The 24730-nt window shown below is 47.1% G+C and overlaps 1 protein-coding gene across 1 annotated transcript in view; it reads right to left on the bottom strand.

The window, feature by feature from the left end:
• The window catches only part of ADCK1 (aarF domain containing kinase 1), a 105868-nt gene that overhangs the window by 58342 nt on the left and 22796 nt on the right, over positions 1–24730 (bottom strand). The window contains exon 4 of the mRNA XM_069465174.1: positions 5320–5523. Within this exon, the coding sequence (XP_069321275.1) occupies positions 5320–5523 (204 nt within the window). The remainder of the gene's footprint in view (positions 1–5319; positions 5524–24730) is intronic.

Raw genomic sequence — 24730 nt, 5'->3', positions numbered from 1 at the left:
TGGCTGGGCCACAGGGCCCAGACATTGGGTCAAACGTTCTTCTGGGTGTTTCTGTGAGAGAGTTTTTGAATGAGACTTGCAGTTAAGTCAGTGGACTTGGAGCAAAGCAGACTGCTCTCCGCAACATGGGAGGGCCTCACACAGTCAGGCGGGCCTGAACAGAACAAAGACTGACTTCCCCTGAGCAGCAGATGCCCTCCAGACTTGAACCACAGCATCAGCGCTTCCTGGGTCTCCAGCCTGGTAGGCCACTCTGCAGATTTTGGACTTTCCAGCCTCCATAATCACATCAGCCAATTCCTTAAAAGCAATCAATCCCTCTTAACCACCCTCCTCCACCAATAGACACACATAAACACACACACACACACACACACACACACACATTCATATCCTACTGGTTCTAGTTCTCTGGAGAACCCTGACTAATACAAGAATGAGTTCCATCCCAGCCCTGGCATAGCAGCCACAGCCTGGAGGAAGGGATGCCCGATGGGGCCACACTTTCCTACTTCCCACTAAGTTCCTTATGTGACAGTAGAGGTGCTGTGTGTCCCTCGCCCAGGCCAGGCATTCTCCTGCCTTCCCTCTCCCCTTTTGCCTTTGCTCATGCTGGTCCTCACACCTACAGTGCCTCCCCTCTGCCACCACCACCAAGCTTGATGAACAGTAGATGTTCTTGGGGAAAGAGGTTTTTTTTTTTTTAATCTCTTTCCTGAACTTTTGCTTAAACCTAAAATGAAACAAGACAAAAAAGTTGCCTTCCACCTGCACCCATGGGTTCATACAAAACAACTGGTGTGTATCCTTCCACCCGGTGTGCAGTGGTGCTCCCACACCTTCTCTTCTGCATTCTTGCAGCAACGCCAGGCAGATGGTGCATCAAGAATGCCGAGCACATGCAACTCGCAGCACTCGCCCCTGGGTACTACGGGAAGCTATAAAATCAGGTTCCCTGGGAGAGGTTGTCAACGGATGAAAGGCTGATAAGACGTGTTTTTGAGTACACGAGCCAAACCACACTACTCACCAACACGAGTGTTGCCCCTAACAAAGGTACTTCTGCACTCCACTCCAGCGGCTGGCCTCATTTCCTTCAGTTTCTCATAGAATTTCAGAGCTAGAAAGAACCTATCTGATGCAACCATGTATGTGTTTAGGGTGGGGTCAGGTATAGGGGGGGTGTGTGTGTGTGTATGTCCATAACCAAAGATAACTGTACCAGTGCAGTTGACAGTTCTACAGGTCATCTCTTTTTAAGTCCCACCATAACTCTATCCCCAAGCTCTCCACCCACCTCCAACCTCCCCACCTACACCTTCCCCTGCCACTTGTAAAAGATGACCTCATTTCCCTCACTACTGAAAACTCTGACTGTTAGAAAAGTTCTTTCAACCACCCCTACCTCACCCGCTACCCCACTTTGTACATCTCAGTCTCTTCGCCCTTCCTTTGCTCAGGTATCGCTCCAAGTTCTCCTCTCCCTCAGGCTCACAGTCTGAAAAGAACATTCCAGACCCTTCATAATGTGGCCTTGGCCCCAATTTTGCAACCTCAGCTCCACTATTCTCTGGCCCTGGCCACATTCTAGCCAACAGGACTTCCCTGCTCACCCTCCATGCTTTATGTTTTCCTGTCCCTGCACCTCTGCAGAGCCACTTCATTAATCAGGAATCCCTCCTCCAACCAATCCCACCCATCTCTGAGGGCTTGGGTCAGATGCCACCTGCTTTAGCAAGCCCCCGTCCATCCAAATGTGACCCCTCTCTCTCCTGCAAACTCCTCGGGCACTCGCATGACCAGGTGTCACTACAGTGAGTGCACCTCCCCATGACCCTGGACTCCGGAGGCTGGTGGAATGAGGTCATACCTGTCCTTGGCTACACCCAAAGTGTCCAGCACTGTGCTTGTTGCACTAAGTACCAGCTGCGTGTACAAGCAAGAAAAGGAAACAATGAAAGAATGACGGAAAAGGTGCTGAACCACAGAATCATCAGCTGTCAGAGCCTGCAGGAGCCTCAGAGAACTGCTAACCCAGATGAGGATGCGTAAGGCTGGGTTTGTGGTTGTCATGAAGAACCATGCCAGGGTCTCCAACACGGAGCCAAGGGCTCATGGGGGCCAGGGTGGTCAACAGCCTCATGGCGTAGATCTGCGCCGGCGCCATTCAGTCTCATTCCACAGGTGGAGAGTCTCATCCACCTGCTCAAGGCTCCCCCTGCAGGGAAGGGCCGGTCGTCAACACCCCTCCCTGACTCGCAGGCTCAGGCGCCATCTTCTGGCCAAGGTCAGCACTGCATCCGGACCCACGGCCCCAAGGGCAGTAAGACCATCCCCATCCTAGTCCAGACCCAGGTCACCCTTGGGAAAGCAGAAGTGATCCCACCCCCTGGAGGCTGGGCTCCTGACTGCTTCCTGGAAACTCTCTTTCAGGACATAAGCCTAATATCAAAATAAAAGGAAAAAAGCAAGTTTCTTTCTGGTATTATTAGCTGAGTATTCCAAGACACATACACATCCCTACTTTTTTTTTTCTGCCACACAGAAGCTCTGTTATGTAGGGGACGAGTCACTGGCCTGGGAGTCAGAAGATCTGAAGTCTCATCCTGCTGCTTGTCACTGTCCCTGCCCCAGCTGTGTGGCCCCCGGCACTCTCCTGCCTAAGCCAATCCTACGCAAGGATGATGCCCCTTCGTTCCCCCTCACCGCTACACCGACGGTGCCAGCTGATGTCCAGGGACTTTGATCCAGAACTGAATCGTGGGTCCCAAAGTGCTGCAACCTCAACCTTATCTCCCACTCCCAAGCTGGGGACACCCCTTCAGGGACACCCCCACATGCCTGGGGCAGGGACAGGTCTAAGGACACCAGCGGCCCTCTAAGGCTGCTGCTGACGGGAACTGAGCAGCGCAGGCTGGCGCACACCATCCCTGAGCCCCTCTCCACAGCCTGACGCTCCGGAGCACGCAGTCTCTGAGCTCAGGCTACGCCCAAGGCTCTCCAGGGACGGGGCCCCAGGAAGACGGTGATGTGTGCCAGACTCAGCTCCTTCTGAGCACACTCCCGAAACCAGGGATGGAATCGAGCTTTCCACAGAAGGTCCCAGGGCTGGCGCTGGAGCTAGGATGAGTGGGGCCCACTCAGACATCATCCTGGGGGTGAGACTGCACCCCAGGAAGTGTCACGGGAGGGTGGGAGGAGGAGGGAAGAGCCAGTGAGTGACTTGCCTCCGCCCTCACTCCCACACAGCCCCTTTCCCCTCCCTCCACCCACAGACCAAAAAAGTGTGTCACCGGGGAACAAATGCTGTCTTCCCACAAGGGAGGAGGAGGAAGAGGAGGAAAGGAGAGAAGGCTTTGTGTGCCTGTGGGGCCGTGGTAAGAAGCTTCCCAGCTGTGAGGGACGCCCCCTCAGAACCACGACTTGACGTTAGCCTTTCTTTCTTGGGGGCTTGAGAGGCACTGTAGGGCAGGAGCTACATGGCCACCGTGCTCACGACCACCTGGCAGGGGGCAGAGGGGCTGGAGGAGAGTCCCTAAAGATGCAGGTAACATCTTCCATCCCCAAACGTCCTTCAGCCAGCTGGGTGGACCCACCATGACTGCTGACACCCCAAACTTCCCATCTCGCTCATCCTGGCTTAGAGGCAGCGGCTGACCTGCTCTTGCCCTGTCCCTCTCCCCAGTTTTCCAGACAAGTAATTTAACCCTCCAGGGGTTAATCTCCTGCTGCCTTCCCCTCCTGCACATCCACCCCCAGTGAGCTGCCACATGCCAGCCATGATGCACTTCACACTGTTATTACAGTGATTTATTTAGTTTTAATTTGAGGGTGAATCTCTTGCTGTTGGAAGCCAGAGGCCCACGGTCTTGGCAAGAGGCAAAGCTACGTGTGGGCTGGCATCGCGCCAATCCTGTCCCCTCTACCTGGGGTCCCTCCATCCTCACCCTGACCCTCCTAGCATGAGGCCTGCTCCCTGACTCTAGCCCCAAAGCGAGTTTACCTTTCACTCAATGTCTCTCCCTTTGGGAGAAATGTTCCTAAGGGGCAAGGGAGTCACAGACACTTCTATGCTCACCTCCTACAAGGTCTGGGCCCCCATCCAGGCCAGCCAGTCACTGAGACATTAAGGTACCAATAGGGCCACTTTCGTATAGATCAATAAAAATGGAACCAAGTGGTTTTTATCAACCCTCTGCCCCTACTCTCAGCCCTGCGCCAAATAGCCTAAGGAAGCTGTCACTAGTTCACCCACTGGCTCATTAAACAAGCCCTGACACCTACCATGTACTAGATACTGTCCTGGCACTATAGACACAGAGTAAAAGGACCATCATGATCTTTATCCTCAAAGACTTTATGACTTGCAGAGGAAACCCTAGACACAACTAACCAAGCCACAAGTTACACAAGTGCAGGGATCTAAGTTCTGCAGAGCCCCGAGGAGGCATAAGATTGGTCCAGGGAGAGTCACAGAAGACTTCATAGAAAAGCTGGGGGCTGGATGGGAATCCCAGCACCGAGCAACCCAGCCTGGCATTTGCTAGATGGATGGACAGATGGACTCATGGCCTGGAATCACTTGATAGGTAGAGAGCAGAGTAAAGACATTCCAGGCACATGGCAGGCCATGAGCGTAGACCCTGAGGACTGAGGGTACACAGTGAGTTTGAGACAAGTGGCACAATGTGACTAGAGCATAGGGAAATAACAAAAATACTAGCAGTAACTAATATTCGTTGAGCATTTGCTCTACACATCAGGTACTATACTAAGCACTTTATATTCATTATCACTTCTAATCCTCGCAGCAACCCTATGAGGTGGGCGCCATGGCTATCCCCACTTTATGGATAAGGAAGTGAGGTATCAACAGGATCAATCATTTGTGCAAGGTCCAAGCTCCTGGCTCCAGAGCCCAAACTCTAGCCAAAATGCTACTCTACCCCAAGGTATAGTCACAAAACATACAAGTAAGTTGAAACCAGACAGGATGGATCTTGAAAGCCCTGCTAAAGATTTAAACTTTCAGTAAGGCATTAAGCCCTCAATAAGTGATAGATATTATTAGATTGAAATATATGAATCATATTACCTCGTAGGTCAAAAATAGTCAAACACGAACAATTTCATATGTTTCAACTAGTATTTTTTTACTGAGGGCCACTGAGGTTCCTTCCAGCTCTTTGATTTGGGCACCGAGTTGCTGTGACATTTGGCTCTGTGTCACTGGTACCCTGGGCCCAGGCAACAAGAACTCTGCCAGGGCCTTTTCTGAACATGCCACCCTGGGCCTGTCCCCCCAGCAAAGGCGGGTACCTCCTTGCCCAGGTCCTCGCGGATGACCTGGCGGACCTCTTGCATGCTGCTCTGCGGGGCCTGGCTGTGCAGCACCTTCAGGGTGCTGGTGTACTCCTCTGGTAGAAGGTAGTCCAGAGCCCCCAGGTGCTGGCCCACTTTGATGAAGGTGCCCCGGTTGGCACAGCAGAGCTCACAGAGACGCCTGGCAGAGCGGAGGTGCACCTGCAGGGAGACAGGCCGGGGCCAGAGAGGTGTGAGTACAGACTGTTCCCTTCTCCTGCTTGAAAACTCTAATCCCCAGCCCCACCCCACCCCCGTGTCTTGAGCAGGTGCATGTACACTCACATACACACACATTCCTCCCTTCGCCTCCCTCACTGTCCTCCTTCAGTCTCCCGGTACACACAGCAGTCAACCCCAACCTCATGCCGAGCCGGCCTTCATACACAGCCCAGTGCTTCCAATCTCCTCCTCTCCATCCAAACTTACCTGGTCTGGGTCCCCCTCCCTAGAAGTGAGCATTCAAGGCTTTTAACCAAGCCTAATCTACTAGTGATTCATTCAAGGGTACTCTGAGTTAAGGTACTTGCCACTCACCCCTCAGGTATACTAATAATACTTTGTTGAGATCTCTACAATTTATAAAACATGGTCATATGCATTACATCTTTTAATCTTCACAGCAGCTCAGGGAGACAGGTGTTAGTAGCTTTAAAGATCAGAAACTCAGTTGTTGTGTTTATAAAGCAATAGCTAATAAATGTCAAAAGAAAGTGTAGAAAACACTCCAAATCTAAGGCTCTTTTACCACAGTAAACTTTAGCAGGGCTCTCCTCATTAACTGGAGGAATAACCGTGCTGGGGGCATCAGGCACAGGGAGCTGGCAGCAGGGCAGGTTGTCTAGGACAGAGCAGCCTTAACTGACGTCCTGCTGCCCACGAGGATGCCCACCTGGGCAGCCTGCTAGAGCCTGGAGTCTGGGTCATCGCTCTGCTCTGGTGGGAGGGGGGCCAACGAGCCCCGGCTCTGGGAAGAGGGTGCTTGGGACTGCAGCATTCTCCTCCGAATTTCTAAAGTAACGGTTTCCTGTGTGCTTCACTTGGCAACTAATTATATAGGATCTTCGAACCCGTCTTCCATCTTTGTTATCAACTGTTATTTAACTCCTTGCATGGTTTTATTGCCCCTGATATGTGCTAATTACGTCTACATCCTTCATGGCACCTAAGAGAGCACAAATCCATTGTTATTCACTCTCTCTTTGCTGACTTGGTTGGTGGGAGGCAGTAGCAGGTCCCCAGGGCACTGAGAGCCCTTGTCTTATGTACGTGTCGGTGGCCCCATCTTCCTCAGAGGCCATAGCTCCTGGAAGGCGGGACCCTCAGAGGCCCAAGCCCCCCAGCTGGGCTCTGGGCTGGAGTGATGACTGGGGCTGCACAGCCAGGGGGCAGACAGGGCCACCTCCCAGCTCTGCAAGGTTCTCCCAGGAGAGACATCAGCCACCACATAGTCCCTGGGGACATACTGTGGGCCCAGCCACGGGCCCTCTACCACCAGGGAGGGCAACAGAGCCGCTCGCACAGCAGAGAATGACACACAGCCCCAAGTAGAGGAAAGGGCCCAGGACTGGGTACCGTGGCAACTCACAGATGAAAGAACAAGAGGGTTGGCACTGGAGGGGTTTGGCTCACGGGGAGGGGGAACCGGGGTGTGTGTCGGTCATGAGCACACGGCCCCTCAGCGCCCAATCCACTCTTCCTTGCCTGCTTTGTGGTCCTGTGTTCCCTCTCCTCTGTCAGACGGCTCGACAGCAGGCTTTGTCAGTGGGGGCTCTGCAGGGACACTGTGAGGCCACAGCAGGAGCAAGGGGTCTCCCCTGCTGGTCCCAGGGTACTGTCAGTAGCACACAGCCAGCAGGTCAGAGACTGGCAGTGCCCACTGCAGTGGCCTCATAGACCAGCTGTGCCCATACCCTCCAGTAAGTTTCTGGACTACCCAGTGGTCCCCTCCCATGGACCAACTCAGGCCCCCGCCTCCAGCAAGTGCCCTGACCACCCACCAGGCCGCTCCTACAGATCAGCTCCGGCCCACTTCCCCCTGGCAGGCTGCTCCCATGGGCCAGCTCTGGCTTAGGCCTCCACTGTGTCCCCTTGCCAGCAGCCTGCTCCACTGAGGCTTGACCCTCAGCCTCATGGGCAGGAGGATCCTGGCTAAGTCCTTACTTCTATTCTGTTCACTATCCCTCTGCCCTAAAAGGAGGAGGTGCTTTATGTGTTTGCTACCTCTGTTCCCTTGGAATCTTCTTCTACTCCTTTTAGGAGTTAACAACCTTTTACTAATTAATAATACTTTATACTAAATTTTCCCTGTTCAAATTACTGGTGTGGCTGGACCCTGGCTGATGTACAGGGTTAAGCCCTTGGAATTAAACCTGAATAGATTAAGATGGGAAAGGAAGGCATTTCAGATCGAGACAACAATGTAAGCAAAGGCACATGTGCCTGTCTGCTGTGTGTGCTACTGTATGTACGTGTGGGGGGTGTTGTGTGTATGTTGCTGTGTGTTGCTCTGTGTTTGTTGCTATGTGTATGCACGTGTTGCTCTGTGTGGGTGTGTGCATGGTGCTGTGTGTGCTGCTGTGTGCATCACTGTGTGTGGGTGTGTGTATTGCTCTGTGTGTGCTGTGTGTCGCTGTGTGTGGGTGTGTATGTGTGTTGCTGTGTGTGCGCACGTGGACATACCTGCTCCATCACTTTGTTTAGACTGGACTGACATCTGCATTGTCTCTGCTGCTGGCAGCCCTCAGAAAGCATCAGCCTCACCCAGCCAAGCCCTCCCACCAGGGATAGAGCCAGGATTCTAGTGCCCCTCACTTGTAGTGTGGCTTGAACCAGTCCCAAGTAGGGTGTCCCTTGGCACAAAGTGACAGTGACTTTCAGGACAATGCAGCCCTCTCTGGTCACACAAGCCCAGAAAAGCCAGTCTGCTCTGACTCATCAGTTATCTGGCACATCAGCTCTTGGGGACAGAAGCCATGTGTGTCCCCTGTACACTCTATGTACCTCCACAAGTCGTACACATGCCATAAATGATGACTGTGGGCCATACGCTCACAAAACCATCACCCATGAAGCGGAGTCAGCACCTACTGCAAATGGCACCTACATCTCCACTGAAAAAGCCCCAAAGTCACCTTCAACCTGATTCTAACTCAACTCACACACATACATACTCACTCTTTCTCACACACACACACAAGTGATGGATAATACTACTCACCAAAAAATTAAAATATTCTTTTAAGGCCAAAAGACACAAATGCTAAAGAACAGAGCAGGTACTCTGATCTGCGGGGTCTCTTCCCAGCCCCAGCTCCTCCAGGTTCACTGTCCTTTCGGATCAGAAGCCAGGCCCCATTCAGACCTCCAGGGAACTACTGGCTCAGGGGACACTCCTGCTCTCAGCACTCACTCGCTTCATCTGGCATCATAGTTAACATGGAGCAACGTGCACACAGACAGCAACACATGCACACACACACATACACACACAGCAACCCCCACACACAGAGCAACACACACAGAGACAGTCTGCTGGCAGTAAGGATTGTACACAGGGATTGCAGAGTTCTCTCTTCCTGGGATCCTTCCCCCAGCCATGTGAGTGTAGACATTGGAAAAAGCAAAGCTTCCAGAATCTCCTGACCTCTGCATCCCCTCAAATCTAGTCCTTCATAACACACATATCTTTAAGCACCATGAGGGACATGCAGGTAAATGAGAGTTAGTCTGGGGGCTGGTTTGTTTGTTTTTCAAGTAGAGATGAGGTCTCGCTCTTGCTCAGGCTGATCTCAAACTCTTGAGCTCAAGCGATCCTCCCACCCCTTCCTCCCAGAGTGCTAGGATTACAGGCGTGACCCATGCGCCCGGCCGAGAGTTAGTTTAGAACAGCACTGTCCAGTGGAATTTTCTGCAATGATGGAAATGTTCTGCTGCCGCGCTGTCTAACACGGTGGCCGCTAGCTACATGGCCACACGTGGCTACTGAGCACTAGACGTGTGGCTACTGAGACCGAGAAACTGAATTGTTTTGTTTTGTTTTGTTTCCAGCACTCACAGTGATGGGGAAGAAACCACATTTTCATTTAAATAGTTAAATTTCAAGTAACTTAAACTTAAGTCACCACATGTTGCCAGTGGCTACCTACCATATTAGACAAGTCTGGTTTATAAATTAGCAACAACTACAATAAACATACAATCATTTATCTAGTTCCCTGTTCGAAGTACCACTCCTGGCCTACAGTAAACACAAATATTAATGCAGGTTGTTTTTAAATTTTCCCAACATCTCTGTAAAAAAAGATCTTACAGAGGAAAAAATAATCTCAGCGAGGCTCAGTGACATTCCCAAAGTTGCACAGCCAGTAAATGGTTAAACCATAGTGTGTTCAAACCTTGATCTGTCAGATACCAGCCTGGTATACTGTGTACCATGAGCTGGGGAACAAGAATTGAATTTCTCTATGTTCAAGGCCTTGTGGGGGGCTGCAAAGAGGTACAGACACAGTCTTCATGGGTACGGAGCTTACAGTGTAGACTTAGATGTAGACAGGCACCCACAAGACCAAAATTGCCAATAGCAGGCAGTAGAGCTATAATAGCTGTCCAACCACTCTAGCGTGTGCCATGTGCAGGAGCAGGCGTCAGGCTGGGCGCCAGGCTGGGCGCCAGGTGGCCTTGGAGGTTGAGTAGAGTGTATACAGTTTCAAAGGCCAATGCAAGCTTTACTTGGTCTTCAGTAAAACAAGGAGGGACCATATAACATAATAATGGTTAATAGCATTAGCTTTGGAATCAGAAAGACCGGAGTTTAAATCCTGTTTCACTACTTACTTGTCATATAACCTTGGACTGGCTAACTAACTTTGGAGCCTCAGTTTCCCCATCAGTGAAAGAGGGATAATAATTATACTTGCCACTGTGATGATTAAATGAAGGTATGCATAAAAAAGAGCTTAGCACAGGGTCCAGCAGAGTCAGTGTTCAGTAAATAAATGGAAAGAGACAAAGAAGGGAAAAAAATTAATCTTCCTGGAAAAAAGAAATACTAAAAAAAATAACACTTCAGGCCCCTCCATTCCCTACACAGTACTAGGTTCAGTCCAACAAGTCTGGACCACAGTCTAATAGCTAATTTCATGCTCCGTCATCTAAATTGTAAAGCACCAGTGCATAAGAAATGAAATTGCTGCAGAGTGTTCTTCTAAACACACAGACTTCAGGTTTTCTTCCCCAAAGATCTCCCTACTTCTGCTACTATTCTGACTACAAGCACCCATTTGCTCACTGGACCCCAGCCTGGCCTTCAGCCAGCACCTGGCTTCCCTGGCTGTCTGGGTGTGTCCCTGCAGCAGCACCCTCACGGCAGAGCCCCCACGCTCTCCCCTCATCCTGTCACAGTATCACAGAACAGCTGGCACAGCCTCCCTACCCCGGCTCCGGCTTCCTATTCACTCCGGCTCAGTAACTTGCCTTATGATTATCTCATTACCAATAACCTTGCTGAAATGAGTTTTAATCTGCCTCATATTAATTAAAAGCATTGTCATTAGCCAGCTTGGTTTGGGGTTGGGGAGGGGGGCACTGAACAGCTAATAAGATCGACGCCGTGTTGAAGAGTTATTGATTGGGCCGATGGAGCCAAGGCCCACGGACGGCAATTCTTTACCCACGTCTGAATCCCCGAGAGCAGGGCCCCAACCACCATCAGACTGAATCCATTGGGCTCCCATCAGCAATGGGAATGTCTCTGATGGGGTGTGTGACACCGAGAAGGAAGAGACACACAGACACACACACACACACACACACACGCACACCCAGAGAAAGAGGGGGAGACTGAAAGACAAGGCAACAGACAGTCCCCCAAAATAGACCTTTGGTTAATTCATTTAGTCAGAAACTCAAGCCTTGAAGGACTGAAATGTTAACAGTGGTATCTCTGGGCTATGAAATTATGGGAGTATTTTTTTCTTCTTTATAGGTTTTCTGTATTTCCCAAATTTCTTATAACTAAAATATATTACATCAATAATGGGGGAGAACTGGTTTTTAATTATCTCTTCTTTATCATATTCTGGGAATGAAAAAGTGCAGCTGTTTTTTTTGTTTTTTTTTTTTCCAGCTTTAAATGGACAAGACTCCGCCGTGCAGACTGGACAGCTTTGGTCAGAGAGAGGAATCCAGCACCTCTCCCCGGCCTGGCAGGGTGCCGGGATCCACGTGTGTGTTTTCCATCATGAAAACAGAATTGTAACTCCTCATCCCCAAGAAATCAGGCCAGGGCTACCTCCAAGGTCCCTTTCTGGATGTTACCCTTTGCTTTGTCATTTAGGCAACAAAGTAAAACTCATCATGTCTTGGGGAAAAAAAGAAGTTGCAGTTTATAAATGTTTTGCAGGAGGTTGGCCCCAGATTGAATCCCACTCTGACCACACAGGGGACAGTTCTGTGGTTACGAGCACAGGACATCAGAGTGCCTTGGGCTATATCCCAACTTCACCACTTAGAAGCTGGTGACTTTGGACAGGTTATGTAAGCCCTCTCTACTTCAGTCTTCTCATCCATAAAAGAAAGATAATAATAGTACCTACACCTCGCAAGGCTGCTGTGAAGATTAAATGAGGTGAGGTGATACATGTATCCAAGTAGCCAGCACTGGCATTTCTATACACATTGTAAGGGTATCTGGGATTTGTTTTAAGCAGGTCAGTAAGATACACAAATTTAGAAATAATTATCATGAAGGAAGACGTCTTTACTCACAAATCCCTGGGAGGAGGGGGCATGGCATGCCCTGCAGGAGGACTTGGGGAAACACCAGCGTGGGTCAAAGGCAGAGAAAGGGGAAATGTGGATGAGAGCCCTCCCCGTGGATGCACGGGAAAGAAGGGGTGAGGCAGGGTACACAGGCTTGGGCCTGGCTAGTTTGAATAATTCCATCTCCAGCTGTTTGGTACCTGGCCCTGGGGTGATTAGGGCCCAAAGAATAAGATCCTGATAAAGGAGGTGGGAGCTTGAGCTCCTGATTGGTTGGTTTGCATATGAAAGGCATACCCCTAGAAGAGTTGCTGCTATCTCTAGGAACTAGTTAGCCCTAGAAGGAGAAGTCCTTCCAATGCCAGCAAAACCCCAAGATGTCAAAGTATCAGAAAACCTATAGAAAATAAAAAGCATGATTAATACATACTCTAGCTATACTCCCTCTGGGGATCTCAGCAAGCATCATGGTTGTAAATACCATCTACACACTGACGACACAGAAATGTGTATCCCCTGCCCAGACTTCTCCCCTGACTCGAGGCTTGACACATCCCACTGCCTCTTTGACATCACTCCAATGACCAAAAGGCCCCTTAAACTTAGCCTGACTTTCCCTCCACTCCCACCACCACCAAATCTGCTCCTCCTACACTCTTCTCCACCTTAAAAAATGGCAACTCTAAACTTAGAGTTTTTCAGGCCATAAATCTTGATGTCATCCTTGACATCTCTCCCAAAACAGGAACTAAAATTACTTTCCCATGTGAAACAACAAAAAACTGGATAAGATACATAAAACAATGGGTTTTCAAGGAACAGGACATCCAGCAATAAAGGACGTGATTCCTGAGAGACGGGAAAGAGACAAGGGGAGCACTACGATTGCCCCAGTTTATTGTACCAGGAGTTTCCGGGCCACAGCACCAAGAAGGGAACCCAGGCAGGGACCAGAGGACTCCCCAAGATGAGGAGACAGAACTGAGAGTCCAGGAAGAGTTCAAAGGACAGAGTACTGAAGAAGAGAGAGCTGTACAAAGAAAAAACACTAAAGATGTGCAGACGGCCCACTGTGTGTACTCTGCTGAATACAGATCAGCACACGTATATGTAAAAACTACCTGAGTCCAGGGAAATAACAACCCAAAAAGATCAGGGTACCCAGCACTCAGACAAGACCTATTTCCTCCAGCCAGACTGGAAAAATCTCATAATTCATAGGACATTTGTTATATTACCCAGAAAGGTCTTGCCTAAGTAAAGGGGAAAATCCCAAACCAAACACCATTCCATTCCCCTCTAACAAATAGTAAAAGCAAGACCTGATATAAAGCAAACTATTTCCAAGCAACTTAACTGTGTCCCAGAACAAAGCTCAAGAATATGTGTAAGAATACACAAATATCTAGCACCCAAAAAATTGAAGCACAATGTCTGGCATCTAATAAAAAATCACTAGGCATGCAAAGAAGCAGAAACATATGATACATAACGAAAAAAAATCAATCCATTAAAACCAACCAAAAACTATAACTGATGTTAGAATAAGTAAAGAAGGACATTAAGACAAGTATTATAACTGCACTTCGTATGTTTAAAAAGGTAACCAGAGACATCATAATATAAAAGAGAGAGAGCAACCAAGCATGCACAAAACACAATCACAAATCACAAACTTCTAAAGATGAAAAGTGTAATGTGTGAAATGAAAAATATACTGGATGAGATTAATGGCAGATTAGACATTGCAGGAAAAAAAAGATTAGTGAACTTAAAGACCTAGCAATACAAACTATTCAAAATGAAACACACAGAGGAAAAATAATTTTTTGCCTGGACATGGTGGCTCATGCCTGTAATCCTAGCACTCTGGGAGGCTGAGGTGGGAGGACGGCTTGAGGTCAGGAGTTTGAGACCAGCTGGAGCAAGAGCAAGATCCTATTTATACTAAAAGTAGAAAAATTAGCTGGGTATCTTGGCATGCACCTGTAGTCCCAGCTACTTGGTAGTCTGAGGCAGTAGGTTGCTTGAGCCCAGGAATGTGAGGTTGCAGCAAGCTATGATAACGTCACTGCACTCTACCCAGGGTGACAGAGTGAGATTCTGTCTCAAAAAAAATTTTTTTTTAATTTTAAAAACTATTTTTTTTTTTTTTTTTTTGTTGAGACAGAGTCTCACTTTGTTGCCCAGGCTAGAGTGAGTGCCGTGGCGTCAGCTTAGCTCACAGCAACCTCAGACTCCTCGGCTTAAGCGATCCTACTGCCTCAGCCTCCCGAGTAGCTGGGACTACAGGCATGCGCCACTATGCCCGGCTAATTTTTTTCTATATAGATTTTTAGTTGTCCATATAATGTCGTTCTATTTTTAGTAGAGACGGGGTCTCGCTCAGGCTGGTCTCGAACTCCTGACCTTGAGCAATCCACCCGCCTCGGCCTCCCAGAGTGCTAGGATTACAGGCGTGAGCCACCGCGCCCGGCCTTAAAAACTATTTTTTAAAAATGAAAAGAACACCAGTGAGCTGTGCAGCAAATTCATGCGGCCTAGTAAACATGTAGTTGGAGTCCCCAAAGGAAAAGAGAAGAGAGGGGTGAAAAAATATCTGAAGAAATATTGCCTGAAAATTTTTCAAATTTGATTTTTAAAAATCTATAAACAGATTCAAGAATCTCAAGCCCAACTACAAGGAATAAGAGCAAACCTACATATAGAAATTGTTAAAACTAGTGTTAAGGAGAAACTCTTAAAAGCATCCAGAGAAAAAAGACATTACAGACAGAGGAACAAAAATAAGAATGACAAGTGTTTCACTGGAAACGATATAAGCAGAAGTTAGTGAAGCAACATCTCTGAGGCAATGAAAGAAAACATAGAATTCTATACCCAGCAAAAACATCTTTCTAAAAGAAAGGTATAATAGCTCTTTCAGATATATAAAAGCTAATATAATTTATTTTCCTGCACTACAAGAAACATTAAAGGACCTCCATCAAGCAGAAGAAAAATGAAACCATATAAAAATATGGATCTACACAAAGGAAAAAAGAGATCAAAAATAGTAACTTCATGAGTAAATACACAAGAAATTTTGCCTTATATTGTGTATCTCTTCAAAAGGTAAGTGGAGCCAAGCATGACAGTGTGTGCCTGTAATCCCAGTTACTCAGGAGAATGAGGCAGGAGGATCATTGGAGCCCAGGAGTTTGAGACCAACCTGAGTAACACAGTGAGACCCTGTCTCAAAAAAAAAAAAAAAAAAAATATATATATATATATATATATATGACTGTTTAAAAAAAAAACAACAATGTAATAGGGAGTTTATAACATATAAAAGCAAAATGTATTAAATCAATAGCATAAAGGCTGGGAAGAATGAAATGAAAGTGTATTAGTTTGTGATTTTTATACTCTGTGAAGTGGGCTATAATATCACTTCAATATAGACTATGACAAATTAAACATGTACACTATAAACAAAAGAATCATTAAAATAACAAAAAGAGCTGGGAGTGGTGGCTAGCACCTGTAATCCCAGCTACTCGGGAGGCTGAGGTGGGAGGATCACTTGAGCCTAGGCTGCAATGAGCTATGATCACATCACTGCACTCCAGCCTGGGCAACAGAGTGAGACTCCATCTCAAAAAAATAAAATAAAATGACAGAAAGAATTATAACTCATAAGCCAACAAAGGAGATAAAATGCAATCATGAAAAATATTCAATCCAAAAAAAGGCATGAGGGAGAAAACAAGTAATAACAAGCAAAAAGGACAAACAGAAAACAAATAGCTAGATGAAAAACATAAATCTAACCATATCAATAATCCCATTAAATGTGAAAGGCCTAAACACCCCCAATTTAAAGTTAGAGGCTATCAAACTAGATAAAAAAGAAAAACCCAAATATATGCTGCCTACAAGAAATGCTCTTTAAACACAAAAAACACAAATAGGTGTAAAAGGATGGAAAAGGATATACCACACCAATAAAATCAAAAGAAAGCTAGAACATGTATATCAGATAAAACTGATTTCAGAAAAAAGAACATTCCAGGGTAAAGAAGGTCATTTCATAATGATAAGGGGGTCAATCCATTAAGAGGACATACAATCCTAATCATTAATGCATCCAAATAACAGAGCTTCAAAATACATGAAGCAAAAATAAAATTACGAGGAGAAATAATCCACAATTATAAACAAAGATTTCAACACCTGCCTCTCAATAAATGATAGAACAAATAGATAGAAAATGGGTAAGGAGATAAAAGACTTGAACAATACTATCAACCAATCTGAACTAATTAGCATTTACAGAACACTGTGCCCCCCTCCCCCCCCCCCGCCACCCCGCAACAGCAGAATATATATTCTTTTCAAGGGTAAAAGGAACATTTACCAAGACAGACAGTATTCTGGGCCATAAAGCAAGTCTCAACAAATTTAAAAGGATCAAGACATACACGATATAGTCTCTGACCACAATGGAATCAAATTATAAATTAATAACAGCAAAATCTCTGGAAAATCTCCAAATATTTGAAAACTAAATAACACAATTCTAAGTAACTTATGGGGCAAAGAAGAATCAAAAGGTAAATCAGAAAGAACAGTTGATCTTTGAAGAACACAGGTTTGAACCGTGAGGGTCCCCTTATACATGAATTTTCTTCTGCCTCCGCCACCCAAGACAGCAAGACCCACCTCTCCTCTTCCTCCTCCTCCTCAGCCTACTCAACATGAAGATGATGAAGATGAAGACCTTTATGATGATCCACTTCCATTTAATGAATATATTTTCTCTCACGATTTTCTTATAACGTTTTCTTTTCTCTAACTTACTTTAGTGTGAGAATATAGAATACATATAACATATGAAATATGTGTTAATCAACTGTTTGTTATTGGTAAGGCTTCCAATCAACAGTAGGCTATCAGTAATTAAGTTTGAGGGGAATCAAAAGTTATACATGGATTTTCAACTGCACAGGAAGTCAGTATCCCAACCCCTGCCTCATTCAAGGGTCAACTGTATTTGCAACTGAGTCAAAATGAAAATACAACATATCAAAATTTGTGAGATGCCATAAAGCAGTACTTAGGGGAAAACATAGTAGCACTACACACCTGTGTTAGAAAAAGAAGAACGGACTCAGAACAACAACCTCACCTTCCACCTTGAGAATCCAGAAAAAGAGAGGATATTAAACCCAAAGTAAGCAGGAAAAAAAAGGAAAATCATAAAGAACAGAAATTAATGAAGTAGAAAAAACGAGAGAGAAGTCAATGAAACCAAAAATTGCTTCTGTGAGAAGAGCAATGAAATTGATATGTAAAAAAAACCTATGCCCAAAGATGTTCATCAGTATCAGTTATAATAGAAAAACATATATGTAGATGCAACCTAAACGTGGGAAAGGGATTAGTTAAGTAAATTACGAAAGTCACACATGGAGTACAAGTACCCAATTTAAGTGGAGACCATAAAGACCATGTAACATGGAAAAATGCTAAGGATAATATGTTAAAAGAGAAAAACTGTTCATTTTACTGATAGAACACTATAGATATAATGGGAAAGGGTTAGAAGAGAGTGTATTAAAATTATAATGAGTTCAATCTGGTGAAATTATAAAGTTTTTCTTGAATCCCTAAATTTTTAATGATATAGTTATTGCTTTAATGAATTTTTTCATTTTTAAGTTGAGATATAATTCCTGTACCATAAAATTCTTCATTTTATTTTTAGAGATGAGGGTGTTATGCAGTCACCCACACTGGAGTGCCGTGGTGCAATCATAGCTCACCGCAGCCTCAAACTCCTGGGCTCCAGTGATCCTCCCACCTCAGCCTCCCAAAGTGCTGGCAGATGTGAGCGACCATGCCCGGCCAAATTCCTCATTTTAGAGTGTACAATTCAATGGTTTTTAGGATAGTCACTAAGTTGTGCAACTATCACTACTAATTCCAGAATATATAAATTATGTTTTTTTAATGAATCCTGTTACTTCAGTCACACTTTATACATATTCACCTTGAGTCTTTTGAAACAAAACTTCCCTGTCTTCATTTCAAACCGATCAATACTCATTAACAGACGATAAAGGCTGTGAACACCCAAGTATGTATGACTTTCCTATCATCTTAGGTTTTACTAACAGTTAACTCAGTTAATAATTTCATATTAAAATGAGGATCAAACTTAAGTTACCAAATGCCTTGTCAGCACAATGCAAGTATAAATAGATCTCTAATTTGTAATTTTCATGTACGCTTCTCTATAATCATCTGTTCCTATTTGAATTGTTCATTCACTGTACCAGCATAGGATATGAGCTACTGGGAAATGAAACCTTGTTCATCACAAGCTCTGTAATAGTGGTCCTCAGTACTAAATGCACAGTCCTTTACAACGCATTAAACCTTTCACGCACATTATCTCACCTGATCCAGGTGAGAGCCCCCGAGGTAGGTACTATCTTTCTCCCCACTGCACAGATGCAAGAACTGAGGCTCAAAAAAGTTAGGGGTGCTTTGCCAAGGGTTACTCAGCCAGTAAACAATAAATCCAGAGTTTGAGTCATTGTCTTCTAATTCCTCAAACCCTATCTTTCTACTCAATTCTGCCACCCTTCCACACTGTTAAACATTGTTTGTAAATTAGAAGGAAAACATCAGGTGGCCAGTGCCTGCTGTGGCACTCAGTTTTGCCCTCCCTTACTTGCTCACATCATCCAGCCCAGCCCAGCCCAGCCCCTGGCTGAGCCTCAGCTATTTCCCAGGGCTGGGCCACATGGCCCTGGTCATGTCTGGGCTCCCAGGAGCTACTCCAGTAACCCAGCAAACAACACCGAGATTAGGAACAAATTCATGAACACACACGGGTCTGGAAAGCACTCCTTGCACAAACTGAGATCAGGAACCACTGGGAGAAGGAAGAGAGGGAGGCCCAGGAGGCATGAGGACTCTGGATACAGCAACTGGACAAGGCCAGAGGACTGTGCAGCCCAAGGAGGCAGGTCCAGGAAGGGCAGGACACTGGCCACACTGGGAAAAGGGGAACAATCTTCAATGGTAACCCTTCAAAGGTCCTCGGTACGAAGTGCAAACTCCTACCAGGCCCTACAGGCCCATGACGATACAGCCCAGCTGTCCTGTAGCCTCACTCTCTATCCTCCAACCACAGTGATCAGCCCCTTCCTGAACCATCACAGGCTTTTACACGGGGTCTCCCTAACCTCACCACTCCTCTCTCTTTCTCATCTGTGAAAATCCTCTCAGCCTGGACCCAGGCCTGCCTCCCCGCACCTCTTCCTGCTCCTGACCTGGCCCATTGTCCACTCCTCACCCATCCCCTTTCACAAAGAATGCTACCGTCTCCCCCGATACCAGGACTAACGGCAGAGCGTAGCTCAGAATCCTCCTTTTGTCTGAGGCTCCCTTAGAGAAAACTGGGCTTCAGCCCATGCCGCAGCTCCGTGGTGGTGACCAGCTGCTCTGCTCCAGGTCCAGGGAATGAAAAGCAGGGAAGCAACCCCAGGCACGACCACGTTGCAACCAAGTTAGGTTGTGACCCAAGGTGAGAGGCCCAGAGCAACAGAACTTCCAAATGTTAGGGACGGTGATGTGACCATCCCCCAGTAGGGAAGGCGTCCTTCCCAAAGCCCCTACTCCTCCCTTTCTCAGCAGGGAACAGGTGGACAGACCCCAGGAAGAACTCTATTTGAGGATCCAGAGCAGGGACTTTTCCCAAACAAGCAGTCAGGACATGGACTCGTGGATGATTCACTCAGCAAGAGCCACCTGCCCGTCACAAGGCACCAGAGAGCCGTCCCCACTACTGCCTTGAATAGCGCAGGGGGCAGGCAGCTCATCCTGCAGGAGTCAGCTCAGAGTCCCATCCCTCCAGGCCAGGCGCTCAGGACTCTCATGGACTCCTGATTCTTAAGGCCTGCCTGGGTCCCCTCAGGGTCACCCAAATGGCACTGTTCCCAAGGGCTCTGCATGGCTGGACTAAAACAGGGAGAGGACCTGGGCTCTGGGCTCTGAGGCTCCTGGGCTCAGTTAGGTCTTGGCTCTGACTGGGCCCTGCTTTCTAAGCCCACTTGGCCAAGGACACACAGCTAATTAGTGGCAGAGCCGGGATCTGAACTCAGGCAGTCTGACTCCAAGACCACAAAGAAATGCCTCTTAGAAAACCTATATTTTTCAGGAAAAAAGGCTTTGAACCATGACTCAAGGGACCTGGATTCTGGGCCAATTCTGCCAATTACTGCCCCTACTTATGCAATCCTAAACAAATCATCTCAGCTTTCTGGACCTTAGCTGGCTCATCTGTAAATCACGAGGTTGAGCAGAATTAGGAACAGCAAGTGTGTGCATACGTGTCCCTCCTCTGTTGCTACACCCATGCACACACCAGACATCACTAATCAACAACAGCATGCATCTCAGCCCAGATGAAGACTCACTCACTCTCCACCCTGCACTCAGACAACCACTACTTATCAACTGGAGTTGGGAAAGGAAATGTCTTTGCTCTCCCAGAGGTAGAGTGTTTCTAAGGTGTCTTCTGACTCTAAAAACCTACAACTCTATCACTAAAGGCAAAATTTTAATTCTAGCCCCAACTCCAAGGAGATTGTTGTCACATGTCTCAGTCTGCCTTCTGTAAGATGGCGTTTTGTCGCATTATGTTATCATGGGGTCAGCCCCACTTTTTCCCCTACCCCCAAAGAACCACACTCCAGGCCAATGGCCAATGAGTTATACAGACTGGATCAGCTCTCAAGGTGGCCTCTCTAAGGGACCCCAACAGAGGGGAGAGCTAAGGCCAAAGCCACTGGCATGACAGGATGAAGGGCCACAGGTTCCTCTGCGTTAAGCACTCTTTTCCCAAAGTTTCCAGTCAAAATAAACATATTCCCTACAGGTGGTGAGATGGGAAATTATGATCAGTCATTGACACTGCGGCAAGAGTTTCTTCCCCTGCTTCTTTTTCCAGCCATGGCAACTAACGTAGAGCAGAGGTCAATGGAATGGGGCAGGTTCCAAACATAGGTTCAGCTTCAGAGGCCATCCTAAAAGGAAGGTGGCAGGAGGGGGGTGTTTGGAGAGGGCAGTTGCTAGTGGCTGAGAAAGCATAATGAATAAAACATGCCACATAGCTGCCAAGGATACTTGCATTTTAATAAGGAACAGAGTTTTAGGCCAAAAGAATTACTCTCTAATGGTGGAATTACAAGCATCAACAATGATTTAAGGGAGGTATTAAGCAAAGAAAGTTGTTCCAGCATCCCTGAAATCCCAACAAATAAGCTGATGTGACTGTGCAAGCCCTCAGCAAATAGCAAACGAGCTGCAAATTTAACAGATTAATAATATTATTACTGGCAACTTGTGACTCCGCCTGCCAGCGAGCAAGGCTGCCACCGCACAGACAAACCCAGATGCCCACAGGAGCCCAGGACTCGCGCTCTTTGGTCTGGAAAGCATCCATTTGGGAACCGGGTTGCCAGAAAAGCTGAAGAGAACCCTTCCCTCCATCTGCCCCTTAATCACACACACTGAGAAGATGCATAATTAATTTGTTCTCAACAGTTGTTCTGTGGCTAGAAGAGTAGGGGCATCTCTGGAATGGCAATTACAGGCAAGACAAACAAGTGTTAGGCCACAAGCAGAACAATGCACCCAGCCAGCCCCTCCCTTCCTGTCCGTATCACGCTTGCCCAGGCTTCGGGCCTGTATGAGGAACAGGAGTCTTTTTCATTTCTTCACAGCCTTGAGCCCCTGGGGGCTGGTAGGAAGGAACAGAAAACAAAACCCTGAAAGACACCGGGAAGTAGGCCACACTCTAACCTCAGAGAGACAGCTAGCACAGGCACAAAGCTCAGCTGCAACGTGAAGACCAACAGGCAGGGCATTTGGGGGACAATTGAACACATGTAGAAACCAGATGAAATTAAAGAACTCCTGTTAATTTTCATTAGTTGTGATGACCACATTGCAATTACTTAGAAAAAAATCAGCTTTTAGAGATGCACACTGAAATTACAGGTAAAATGTCATGCTTTCTAGAATTTACTTTAAAATTCGTTAGCAAAAATAAATAAATGAAAGAATTATGACAACCTATTTTAGATCTAGGTGCCAGGTACAGAGGTTTATCATATTATTCTCTGCAGTTTTTTTAATTACATTTAAAATTTTTTATTAAGAGTTTTTTATTTTTCTTAAAGATACAACAGCAGACCCCAGCCTGCTGTTCCTAACTCTTCACTAGGGCCTTGGAGGCCCTGTCCTCAACCTGTACCAGCCTCTCTCATCTCATTTTATGCCACATACCCTGTCGTTCACGCTACTGTCACACTGGCCTCCTTTCAGGTCCTTGAATGAGCCAAGCTCATTGCCACCTCGGGGTTTGTAGGCCTGCTGGTCCCTCTTCCCAGGGCTGGCTTTGTGGGTGGACAGCCTGGCCCTGCACTAGGAAGGGCCTGCACCTGTGGTTTAATACTCTACAGTCACTGTGGAAGTCAGAATAATGCCCCTGGCCCCCTAGATGTCCACATCCTACTCCCTGGGACCTATGAATGAGTTGCCTTACATAGCAAAGAGAATTAAGGTTGCAGAAGAAACGCAGGTTGCAAATCTGGTTGACCTTGAAAGAGTGAGAATATCTGGATTACCCAGGGGGGCCTGGTGTCGTCACCATGGCTTTCGAAAGTGGAAGAGAGATGCAGAAAGAGCGCTAGAGAGATGGCAGTGGGAGGGGGACTTAGCCAGATGTTGCAGGCTCTGCAGATTGAGGAAGGGGCCACGAGCCCAGGACTGGGTGGCCTCTAGAAGCTGGAAAAGACAAGGAAAGGAATTCTCCCCTAGAGCCTCCGTGAGTAACACAGCCCTGGTGACACCTTAATTTTATCCCAGTGAGACCCATTTCAGAATTCTGACCTCCAGAACTGTCAGAGAATAACTGTGTATTATTTGAAGCCACTAAGTTTGTGCTAATTTGTTATAACTGCCATAGGAAACTATTAATAATAGCTGTCTTGAAATTCTTTAACGTTATTTCTGAATTTGTGTTTTGTAAGTGAAGTCTGATGAGACAAAGAGTGTGAGCTGGGAGACTGAGTTCCCACGCAGTCCCATCTCCGCAGAATGGGTTCTTGGCTGACCGTTCCCCACCCTGGCACTGCCATCGCTGCTGCTCTCCACCCAGGGTGGCAACCAGAGCATTGGCAGGGGAGGCCTGCATTCTGCTGTAGCCCTCCATCCTTGTGGGGGGCCAGGGCACAGGCAAGGGGAGGGTCAAGGTGACACAGGTGCCATGCAGCATCCAGCACCGGCCTAGACAAGAATGACCACAGCAAGTTCTGCATGCAACTTGGCAGGAACCTCTCACTCACCCTGATCCAAGTCCTGAGCACATCCCAGCAGAGGCTGCAATCTCCTGGGACCTGCCCATCCTCCGAGGGTTGAGGCAGCAGGCCCACAGGAAGGGAGACCTGCTCTCCCACGCCCAGCCGGAGCACCACATTTTCACTTTGCACTGGGCCCCGTAAATCACATCGCCGGCCCTGCCTCTTCTTCTAACACTCTTCCCCCAGCCCCTCACTTACTGGTTCTTTGATGACGCTTCAGTTTCACCTAAAAACCTCACATCAGAGAGCCCTTACCCAGCCCCACCTTCAGCCACTCTTTATCCCACGACTACATTTTATCTCCTTTAGGGCACTTAGCAAGAGCATAAACGACCTATTTACTTCATTGATTCACTGAAAAGTACACACTGGGACTACTGGGTGTCCCGCACTGTTGCAAGTACTGCAGACACAGCAGCAGGCAACACAGACCAAATCCCCTGCCTCCGGAGTGGACATGCTGCTGAATTCCATCAACAGTTAATTATCTCTTGTCCCCGCAAAAACAGACCATTGTATACCCAGAACCCCACATAGTGCCTGGCACATAGTAGATGTTCAATAAATACCTGCTGCACAATTGGCTGTATGAATAGTGGCTTGCTTACTTTGCACCACGGCCAGGCACAGCATAGAGACATCCCTCTTTATCCTATGGGAGGTGGGGGGCAAAGATCTGTCCCATACACAAAAACTGGAGGGGAAGAGGGGCCTAGAGACAGACTGGGGGGTGAAGGAGGAGGCAGCACCCCAATTCCCAAACCACCTTGCCTTAAATTAGCCTCACATATGTCCTGCCGTTATCAGTCAACAGTTTATTTGTATATTTAAGTGAAGTTATTCTGCTAATTGGACATATGTCTCATGGTTCTACAAGGCAAAGTCTATTAAAAAGTCTTGCTGTAACAGGCAAGAGCTTTGAGGGTAGTTTTATTCAGGGACAGGAAGAGAGCTGAGTGGATTTTAATTTGGTAGAAAATAGCTGCTTGGGGCCAAGACAGTGAGAAGCGGGAAATCAAGAACAGGCTATTAGATTATTACTGCTGTTAACAAGCATCTCGATCACCCTTACAGCTGCAGAGTGCCTTCCATCAACTTTATTAGTTCTATTACGGCCTCGCATCTACGCCCCTGCTACACCAGAGAGTCCCATTCCGGAGACGTGGCCACTGAGGCAAGAGAAACAC

The sequence above is a fragment of the Eulemur rufifrons genome, chromosome 2 (genome assembly GCF_041146395.1).
Source record: "Eulemur rufifrons isolate Redbay chromosome 2, OSU_ERuf_1, whole genome shotgun sequence".
NCBI classification, from domain to species: Eukaryota; Metazoa; Chordata; class Mammalia; order Primates; family Lemuridae; genus Eulemur; species Eulemur rufifrons.
The sequence above is the reverse complement of the archived record's forward strand: the minus strand, read 5'-3'. Positions and strand labels throughout refer to the sequence as shown.